The 11,039-nt window shown below is 39.2% G+C and overlaps 1 protein-coding gene across 3 annotated transcripts; it reads left to right on the forward strand.

The window, feature by feature from the left end:
- Window positions 1–2,700: 2,700 nt before the first annotated feature.
- Window positions 2,701–10,932, forward strand: LOC146236434 (putative E3 ubiquitin-protein ligase HERC3). 3 transcript variants are annotated; one of them, XM_084687883.1, is made up of 23 exons: window positions 2,701–2,988; window positions 3,117–3,228; window positions 3,381–3,457; window positions 4,199–4,420; window positions 4,775–4,866; window positions 5,004–5,134; window positions 5,337–5,461; window positions 5,591–5,664; window positions 5,757–5,851; window positions 6,156–6,215; window positions 6,338–6,443; window positions 6,588–6,786; window positions 7,069–7,220; window positions 7,316–7,441; window positions 7,709–7,810; window positions 7,942–8,106; window positions 8,237–8,377; window positions 8,605–8,768; window positions 8,886–8,949; window positions 9,505–9,575; window positions 9,682–9,865; window positions 9,990–10,092; window positions 10,496–10,932. In XM_084687883.1, the coding sequence occupies exons 1-23, from the start codon at window positions 2,763–2,765 to the stop codon at window positions 10,705–10,707; spliced, it is 3,003 nt and encodes a 1,000-aa protein (XP_084544009.1). In that variant the 5' UTR covers window positions 2,701–2,762; the 3' UTR covers window positions 10,708–10,932. The 3 variants fall into 3 exon arrangements, with proteins under 3 accessions (XP_084544009.1, XP_084544011.1, XP_084544010.1); XM_084687884.1 differs by lacking the exon at window positions 2,701–2,988 and having other exon boundaries at window positions 3,129–3,148; XM_084687885.1 differs by lacking the exons at window positions 4,775–4,866; window positions 5,004–5,134; window positions 5,337–5,461 and having other exon boundaries at window positions 2,702–2,988.
- The last annotated feature ends 107 nt before the right edge of the window (window positions 10,933–11,039 follow it).

Below are 11,039 nucleotides of genomic sequence, written 5' to 3' on the forward strand. Positions count from 1 at the left end.
GTGAAGAGATTTGTAGCGAGTCACTTTTATAAATATCAGCATTTGCTCCTTTGGTCCTTACCTCGGAATTGAATTTATAATAGAAGATAAAGTTGCTTGTGAAAACTACAAGTGCAATACTGTGCTCCTCCTGGGCTCCTGGTATCTGCTCACTACACCTTTTCCCATCTTTCCAAGCTTCCAATTAATCCGAGTTTGCTTGCAGTTCTTTTTCCAGCAATCCTCCTGGTTCCAGAACTTTTCTTAAGTATTCCCTCTCCACAGTTGAGATACTGGTCATCAACAGAGTGCAAGGCTGTTGTGTTAGCCTTGGTTACTCTACCAGCCTGACACAAGTGTGAAAGGGATAGCTCACATGAAAGGCGTCTTTTACAAAAATGTGGTGCATGCTTACTCAATGTAGCAATCATTGGTGATTCCAACTTATGACTGTATACCATGTTATTTTATTCCCTTTAGGCTGATTTGTTTGTTTCTTAAGTCTAAAAACGGTGGCATTCGTTTTAGCTATAGTAAAATGAGACAAAAATACATACATACAAAGGATCACTTCTACTCACCGCCATGCTCATGATGAGAATCAGAATGTGGTGTTTCATAGAAACACCCATGACAGAGAAACGGTCTCTCAACAGCCTATTACTAGTAGATTCTGGAGAAGTAAAAAACATCTCCTAAACAAACACATGTAAAGGTAAGCTATAATGTAAACATGCTGCAGTCCCTGAGCTCTGCTCAGACTGGTGTGAAGTGATCCAGAAAGCTGAATAAGAGGTGTGGATGTCCAACGTCCCAGCAGCTTGGATCACACCGTAGATAGACAGGACAGCATGGAAGTCTAAGACACAGATTAAGTTACTGGTTTGCATTCTGATATGATACATGAACAGTGAGTAATGTAATAGTCAAGACTGGTTATACAATAATAAAGAAAACAGGTTTGATTACAATATGAGTGTCGAAAACAAGTGTATCTGACAAATATTTAGCTTCCTAACATTTTCTACCACCTTATTCCTATTGGAAAGGGATCAGCAAAGCTAAACTTTGTGGACTATCTTCCTAGTGGTCTTTCTTTATCAAGACTTGATCACAACAAGTAATGATAAGGATAGACATTAATTAATTTCACTGCATAGTTAGACTAGAAATCCTGATGAACAGCAACAATAGTTGGTAATTTTAAGCTCTCTGCACTGTTAAACTACTTTACAGACCGACATGGGCCAATTCAGTATATTAAAATAGGATATCATGATAAATAAAAAATACAGGTCAATTTACATTGGTATTCTGCTATTGAGCAATTGAGAAAAGTCACTGGATTTTAAGCCTTCCTTAACACTCAGAAATAGAAGTACCAGGGTGTACTTAAAATGGTACAAACGCTTGTCTTTGGAGGGGGTGGGGGTAGGCCTACCCTTTTGATAGACAACTTTGTACCCTTGCAAACCATTGCAAACAGTTACACATAATGTACAATACGACTCGGGAGTAACGAGTCTCAGAGAGTGATTCGTTCATTTTCTCGTGGCCGACATTTTTTTTTTTTTATAAGTAAGGGGCCCCATTATCGTCCACCCATCTCTCGATGCTAGTTTACCCATTTAGGATTGGTGTCAAATGTAGCAAAAATCTGGAAAAATTATTGTATGAAAAAACTAGTACTATGAGCCAGGTTCGACAAGATATATCTTGTCACAACGTTGCTGTGTCAGCTGGGTAGCATACTCTACGGTTTATACAAAAATTAAATAATTCCACATTTGGATAAATTATATATTTCCCCAAGAATGTTCAGTTAGACTCACTTTTTGGCCACTACCATATCGATTTGTCTTGTCTATTCATCCCCATGGTCTGTCTGTATGATCTGTTGCCAATTGTCTAGTTTAGTCCTACTGTTGCACCAATGTTGCCTTGTCTGTTTTTCACCTGCCTGCATCCTCTGTTCATTCCTGCCAGTCAGTCTATGTCTTGATTGTGGTTGGTGTCTGATGTAAATAGTCTCTGTCTTGCTTAGTGTTCTTGTGCTTTACATTTTTATATGCTCTGATTCCCTATGTACAAATTCCCTTCTGTATGTTGTACTGCTGTAGTTGTGTGCCGTTATGCTTTTAACCAGATTTTTATTCCATAGCCCCCTCACCCTCAAAAAGCTTTTGCTTTTTGCCAGGCCATCTTGGAAATAAGAATTTGTTCTTAAAGGATTTTGCCTGGTTAAATAAAGGTAAATAAAAAAATTAAAATACAAGTCTATGTACTAGACAAGACAACTGTTCTAGCCAACTGTTCTAGCCAACTTTCGTTTCCACATTTATAAATACAAAGAAATAATTAACCAATTTACAGCAGTAACAGCCATAAACATTAATATAAGCAATCCCCTCTCCATCCACGACTTCCTTATCTTCAGCACACACACACACACACACACACACACACACACTATACTACACTCCAAACTACACTCCCGGTCGGTTTTTCACCGACACTAAGAATCACTTTCATTTTCTGAGCATTCTAGTTCTGTCAACAAAACAGATAGCACTGCCCTCAACCATGCTGCTCAAAACCGGTTGATTGTGTTTGAGTTTCTGTTCCGAGTAAACCATATCCTAATCAAGTTTCATTTTCGTTTCTTGCTTTGTTGCTGCCTTTACGTAAATGCGGAAATATATAGGCAGTTATCTTCAGAGCTCATTCAGACTGTGGAAACTGAACAGTGCACCTACCTCAATATTTTGAATATACTTTAAATTATGTTTTCATGGGGAGAAGACACTAATTATGGCTTCGGTTTAAGGAAGTTGGATGGTTCAAATCCAATCAATCAGAATAATTTTATTAATTTTACAAATTTAAGATCCGATGTTAGGGACCTCTCCGCAGGTCTAAGCGCGGTCGCGTTCGTCAGGACTGATGGAAAAGCTTCGATTGTTCGGATTCGAGAGGACAAAGATGGAAGAAGGTACACAGCAAAATTGAGTAAGCTTACGTTTTTTTGCCTTCATTTAGATAGATAGATCATGGTATGTAAATATATGTTGATGAAAATGATGTGTGTCCCTGAAAAAATGGTAGGTAATTGACATTGTAGGCCTATCTATCCTTAGAGAGTGTGAACTGTGAGGAGAAGATTCATGCAGTGAGTTGTGGTGACAATTTTGCTGTTTTACTGTCTGAGGAAGGCAAGGTTCTAATCATGGAGTCGTCTAACATTGTCAGGTCAGTATGTTTGTGAGTCTGAGAGGCAAGTCCTTTATGCTATATAATAGCCAACTCACCATTTTGACAGATTACACTATAAATACTGTAAATCCATATTCACTTAAATGGTGTGGCGCCATACTTAGCTGCCTGTATTCTGTCTTCTTCAGGCCTCTAAAAGAACTGTGCAACACTCAAGTGACTCAAGTTGCATGTGGCGACCAGCATTCAATTGCCCTGACACAAGGTAAAGAATATACTATAATTTTATTGGAGACCCATCAATGTAGGCCTACAAATATTCCTCACATACACCCTGCCTCAATTCATTCAACATTTCTAGTTTGGTGTAATGCATTTAAATTACTAGTGTAATGTTCGTGTCCGTGGTATGGCAGGTGATTACAATATCTGGAATTATAGTTTGATAGTATTACCCATGATGCCCATGCCCGTGATTCAGCTAGTGATAAAAAGGTTGGGTAGTGACAGTATGCTCAATTTTCTTTTGAATTGCCAATTGAAAAATTGTCCAGCAAGTAGGACAAACAATACACCTACCACATTTCATCTTCATACTGTGTTGTGTGTAAATGTTTGGATGACCAATTTGCGCTTGCAAGAAATAACGTTAGCAGCCTTTTCAGTTACCATTAGGAGCTGAGACTAAGGGTATTTTAAGATTGGATGAGGGTTTTTTGAAATCCATGGCTGGATCCCTCGGTACAATGCATCTACACGCCTATTTATTTTTTCGCAAAAGCAAAAATTAATTCAAACTTCACACACTTCACTGCATGTCCTTGGGTCCAGAGCCATACAATTGCTACATGTAAACTTCACACAGTGCCAGATTCGCAAGATAATCAAGCAACAGACACACACAGAGATTCCTGGTATTATAGTATGATATTTACCACAAAAAATGTGGTCATAGGAATACTTGTGTTATGGTGAGACTAGTTGCTAACGTCTCCCTCCTCTTTAGATGGGCAGGTATTTACATGGGGAATGAACACTTTTGGCCAGCTGGGTTTGGACCTGGACACAGGTGGACACCGCCCCCCCCAGGTCCTGCACTCTTTGTCGGGACTTCCCCTGATCCAGGTCACCACTGGGGGGGACCACTGCATCGCCCTCTCAGTTTCTGGAGCTGTGTTCACCTGGGGCAGGAACAGCTGTGGCCAGCTGGGGCTAGGGGACACCACTGGTAAGTGGTGACAATGACAATGATTACTTCTCACACTCTGTTTACAGTGAGTGTGTAGAGGTTATATACACATACATGGCCAATAGTATGTGGACACCTCGCTGAATGTGGACACCTACTTGTTGAACCTCATGGGCATTACTGTAATATGGATTGGTTTCTAGAATTGCCTTTACTTTTCTGGGCCAGCCTTTCAATAGACATCAGTGTGGAATTTGCTTCCATTCAGCCACAAACACATAATGGAGATTGGAGTTTGGTGATGAGACCTCCCTTGCAGATGCTGGTCAGGGGTCTGCATAAGTGTTAAGTAATTTTTTGCCTAACAGAAAATCTGTTTGTGTTGCTTACTAGACAGACATGTCCCAACTCCTGTCACATTGCTTGACAGAAAGAAGACAGTTTCCATCTCTTGTGGAAAAGATCATACTGTCATTCTGACAAAGGTTGTATTCTCTGAGAACGGCCCCCCCTTCTGTACTATTTGAAACAAATGCAGTATGTATTTATGTCCCCCAACAACATAATTTACATTGCAAGATATAGTTAATTATAATCTAAGTAATATTTTGTCTGCCCGTAGGGAGGTGTGGTGTTCACATTTGGTGGCGGTCGGTATGGGCAGCTGGGTCACAACACTCAGACAGATGAACACCGACCTCGGGTGGTGGCAGAACTCTGGGGGTCAAAGGTCACTCAGGTAGCTTGTGGAAGGTAGGCAACACTCCTTCCATGATCCTTTATAATACCAATCACTAAGTCATAACATTTATATTACAGTGTTTAGAACATACTGCACAGAGTACAGAGTGAGCAATGTATTGAGAGAAATCTGACCTCAAATGTTGGATTGTATCAATACATTATAATACCACAGGGGTTTCACTTTAACTTTGTTACTTCTGTGCAACATTAGACATCACACGCTGGCATTTGTGGGCTCCGCCAAGGTATATTCTTTTGGACATGGAGAGCACGGGCAGCTGGGAAATGGAATCCTGACTGACCAGTCTGTGCCTTTGCCAGTACAGATATCACAGGGTATACATTTTTGGTAGAATCTAAACTTTACTAACTGTTAAAACTAAGACTTCCAGAGCACCATCTGATTCTGATACCAATAGCATAATGATACTCCATCCATCCACAGACAATTATTTTACTTTTCAGAGAGTGATGACCAGAAAATCAAACGTATATTTGCAGGAGGAAACCATTCCTTTGCAATGACCACTTCTGCACAGGTATTAAAAATAGAAATAACAACTGTCAACAATATTATCATTGTTGCTGCTTTGTAATGTACATTATAATCAAATGCTACTTAAATTTAAAGGGTGTGATTAAGGTGAGACAGAAAACATTGGATGACGGAAGGGTCGACGAATGGATCTCTAAATGTGACACAAAATCTTGGAAAAGAATACAGAAGTAAGAGCCATTTAAAAACTCAAAATAACTATTTTTCCTCTCGAAAACCAACACTCAAACAGAAACTTATCAGTGTTTTGAGGTGACTGGTTGCTCACCTGAGGTGACTGGTGCTCACCAAGTTAAGCCTTTCTGCAGGGGCCTGGATTCAATTTCCAGGGAACATGGTCATTTCCAGTATGTCCTCCCCTGTCTCTCTCCTACATTTCCTGCCCTAATACAGTCACTGTCTCTCATATATGTACAGTATATAATAACATATTTTAACGTGTCAACTACATTTAAATTAACATAATCTTTTCAGGGAAATCAAAGCAAAGTTCTCCTCTTCTTCCTGTCTAAATCAAAGTTTCCTAGAAAAAAGGTTAGTGTCCTTCCCTGCATTCTTACATTCAATCTTACTCTTATTATTTAATTTATTATATTGTTTCAAACAATTTGTTTTATTGTTCCATGATTATATATTTTTTATTATGATTTTATAAGCGGCAACAAGCACTACCAAACCTCTTCAAAATATAGTGGTATGGACTTGTCACTTGCAAGAAAGGTTTTCAAGAAGCTGGCGAAAAAGGAAAAAGTGTTGGCTGAGGTATTTTGGGAACATTTTTACCTTATATGTTTAATGGTAATCCAAGTCAGCCTTTAATATGTATTTGTTTACCTGAACTGACCTGTACTCTGGTGGTCAATAACCCAATTAAATCTAGACATACTGTAACCCCCTTTGCTCTAGATTAAAACTGTGGTCCTGCACTCACTGCTTCCTACCCTGAATGAGAACCCTTTTAGTGTGGAGAGCCTGAGAGTGTACCTTGTCCTCTCAGAGCTCCTAAGGGCCACAGTTAAGCCAAACCAGGTCACAGACATAGAACTCCCTGTGGCCGTTGCGGCCGCCATCTTAAGACTGCATCCCAACAAGCTCCAGATCCTGGGTGAGGTCATTGTCAATCGACCTAAAATGGTCTACAGCCATGTTGGTTATGAGGAAACATCTCTGTTTAGTGTTTTAAATGTACACTAAAGCAAATTTGTTGAGGTAATCAAGTTGTATTTTCAAATTTTTCCCTGACAAATTACTTTTTATAAAAATATTTTATTTGTTATATTTGTCTTCATATTGACCCTTTATTGTTATAATCATTCAGTCATTTTATTGTGAATTTAGCTTCTGTATTAAACAGTATATCCCCCTCCACCCCCCAACCACATGGTAGGAGACTTGTGGTCTTCACTGAAGCCATCTACTCTGGTCAAGCAGATAAAGGTGTGGAAGGACACCCTTTCATTCATTCTAAGGAACCTCAGTATTACTTCCCACACAACAGGAGTCAAAGACCTTCTCGATGTACTCCAGCATCTCTTCACAGTCAGTGTACACAGCCAATACTCCTACCGCCTTTACTCAGAATGCCATTGATGAGTCATTTTCAGTTTGGGATTTCTCTTTCTGCAACTTTTTAGGCAACCCAGAAGGCTGGAGGGACACTTAACATTCCAGGCAGTGCCTTTTGTATGGAGGATGTTGTATTCAGTTCCCAATACCTGCAGGAAGATGTGAAACGATGGCATTTGTGGTCAAAAAATAAGGTAAATATTTTACAATACATTTGTACAATGTACACATTGAGAAGATGCTTTTATCTTAACATACATACATACATTAAAATAGAGCAGATAAATTGAACCAAGCAAGTATTGCTTGGTTCAATTATATATTTGTATTAGGATGTACAGTACTATACTGTAATAGTGTAACAGAGATAGCGAAAACAACATTAATCTTCATTATTGTGTTTATGGTAGAGAACATAAGAGATCTTGGTTGTCAGATTGAAAAATGTTGTTTTTTTCTAGAAATTAGACGGGATATCATTACCCATCATTTGCCGTTACCCGTTTGTGATGAATGTGCAAAGCAAGCAATTGGTTCTGAATGTTGCTGCATATCTCTCACAGGTAAGTCAGTCATGTTTCTCATGATTATAAGGCTTTTGTGTGACCGGATGCTCCATCACAGCTCTGATGTCATACAGTATGAGGACAGATGGGTAAATGTGAAGGATTAAAATTGTGTGAATTGATTGCAGGGACAACTTGAAGGCAACCATGAGAATGGGATGTGGCCTTTTGGAATACCCCAGCCTTCCTCCTCTCTCTATTTTGAGTTGAGGCTGAGAAGAGCATCACTCATTGAAGACACTTTCAGAGAACTGAATGTTGCAGATCCCAGTACTTTCAAGAAGCACCTTGTAGTAAGTACGACTGATTATTTACTCTGCACAAAATCTTAAAACATGAGGTGTCTATGGCTATCCAAAAGAAGGGAGGGATGATAGAATTGTGGATTAACACAGATGTTGTGCACCGCTTTAATTTTCTCAGGTGTATTTTGATGGTGACTCACAGTTGTCAGATGTGTACAGAAGGGACTTCTTCCTCCACGTGTTAGATAGCCTGCTGGACCCTGATTCTAAGATGTTCATGTACAATCACAACAAAACGCTGGCCTGGTTTCCTGCGATGGTAAGGCCTCACTTTCAGAACAGGTAGCCTACAGGGGGTTTCATCATTAGCTCCCGCTTCCAAACATTTCTTACCTGATATCATGAAAGATCTTGCAGACTGCAGCAACATAATCTACCGAATTTGCTGTCTCTTTTAATGGTACTTTGAGCTCACTTGGATTAATTAACTTAATTATTATTATTTGTGAATAAATTAAGAAGTTTATAAAACATTTTTATTCACAGCCCATACTAGAAGAGAAGAGGTACTTCTTGTTTGGGGTTCTATGTGGGCTGGCCTTACACGGCAACATGGTTGTCCACCTGCCCTTCCCATTGGCCCTTTTTAAGAAGCTATTGAACAACAAGCCCTCCTTGGAGGATCTGATAGATTTCAGCTCTGATGGACAGTAAGTTAACAAAGTCCTCTCTTGTCAAATACTGGTAATGTAGAAGAGATACTGTAGGAATACATTTTTAACTCTTGATTACTAAACTCTAAATTGAGATATCTTATGTATTTGAAGGATTTTGAAGGACATCCTAGACTACCCTGACGATGTTGTTAAAAACTTGGACATGACATTCACAGTGAGTATTGTGATTGTGACTGTACAGCCGTGGCCAAAAGTATTGGGAGCGACATACATTTTGTGTTTGCAAAGCTTGCTGGGCCTTGGCATAAAATGACTGCTAACATAATTTCAGTAAGTCATATCATCAGCACAGGGGAAAGTGAAATAGTTCTAGCCTGGTGAAACCACTTTATCATTCTGACTGGATTTTAAGAGCAGACTGTAAATAATGGACTATTTGCATATTGAACATTTTTACCGCAAAAAAAACATTTGTCATTACCAAAACTTATGGCCTTGACTGTAGGTTGAAATAGTAGCATACTAGTAGCAGCATAGTTTAAATCGATATATTTACATAATATCACTGCCTAATCCCATTTACGTAATTACATTTTGGTGTTTTTGTGAACAAATTTCTTTTCATGAAGAAATGAGGATACAAATCGTGATTTTGCCTTTTGCGTCAGATTATCAGTTAAAAAAATTAACAGGAACATTATCTTATTTACAATAACTATAACAGCTAAACTATAACAGTCTTCATTGTTTCCTTTATACACAATAACAGGTGATATGGGACAACACAAGGGTTGAACTTGATTCCAAAGAACCAGAGAAATTGGTCACAGGTGAAAACAAGTAAGTTTTTGAAGAAGAACCTCACAACATAAGGCTAAAGAATGATACATTTGAACTTTTTCTGTTCTTGGTAAAACGTCTTTATACCATACTTTACCATTGCCAGGATGGAGTTTTCTGAAGCCTATGTGAACCACGTCTTCAACAAATCGGTGGAGGGTGTGTTTGCAGAGTTCCGGCGCGGCTTCTTCACTGTGTGTGAAGAGGATGCGGCCCTGCTCTTCAGGCCTGAGGAACTGAGAGCGGTCATGGTTGGCTCTGAGAACTACGATTGGGAGAAACTCAAACAGGTCCTCATACCTCTAAAGCCAGAGAAGCAATAGATGTATAGGTTTAATGATGATGCCATGGTCAGCTTTGCTAATTATGATATGTGTAGAATGTTGAGTATATGTTTTTTTCTCCCAATTTTAGAACACCGTTTACGAAGGAATGTACAATGCAGTCCATCCAACCATTGTTATATTTTGGGAGGTGTTTGAAGAACTATCCGAAGAGAAAAAGAGAGCTTTCCTATGTAAGTACAATAAGACTGCATTATGACTCTGACTCAGTTTTATATGAGTTATACAGAGCTTTGCTGCTGCTTTAGAGCTACGGTGCCTGTCAAATGTACGTAAACACCTAGCCTTTCATCAATATACAGAGATACATGCACCATTTTTGTTAATTTTTATGCCTGATTTCAATCAATCAAGATCTGTAGGGCATTTAACTTACATGTATATATAAAATGAGTTATCCAAATATCAGATTTTGTTGCATATAAACAATAGGTACATGCAAAACAATAGGTACTGAAAAACGATAAGACTCAGTGTTTCCAAAACTTTTGACCGGCACTGTTTTCCAGATCCACAAACTGTACAAAGGTTTTTTTTTCTTCAGATTGTAGCCATATCTGTCTCTCTCTTTGCCAGTGTTCCTTACAGGTTGTCTTCGGGTGCCCATCTTGGGTATGGACCAGATCCGAATGCGGGTCCGAAACCAAGCAAACTTTTCCGAACACCATTTCCCAGAAGCTCTGACCTGCCACTCTCTACTATTGCTCCCCATGTACCGCTCAAAGGAGATACTGCAGGCCAGACTCATAGAGGCGCTTTGTCACAACAGAGGCTTCTGGAGGGACTAGTCCTGCACCACAACACCAAGAACATTCTGGCATCACGTCTTTGATTCTCAGCTTTAAACATGTGACCTGCTGTAGTTGTGCTCCTATGCCTGTGATATAATCATATCTGGTTCATTGTATGTGCCTGTAAGGAATTTCAAGGCATGGCAAAAACATTTCTGTATCCATTCAGACCAATCTACAGACATTATGAATGTAATGCAATAAAAATGAGCCCTTATCTTACCCGTGTCTCAATGCTCTCTGGCTTTCTGAAAATGAAACCACAGGTTGACTATTTCAGCATACGCAAGATGAGGAATCGTTAGTTGAATGAACCAGTGACAATAGAC

This window comes from Hypomesus nipponensis, chromosome 22 (genome assembly GCF_054491055.1).
Source record: "Hypomesus nipponensis isolate SF chromosome 22, ASM5449105v1, whole genome shotgun sequence".
NCBI classification, from domain to species: domain Eukaryota; kingdom Metazoa; phylum Chordata; class Actinopteri; order Osmeriformes; family Osmeridae; genus Hypomesus; species Hypomesus nipponensis.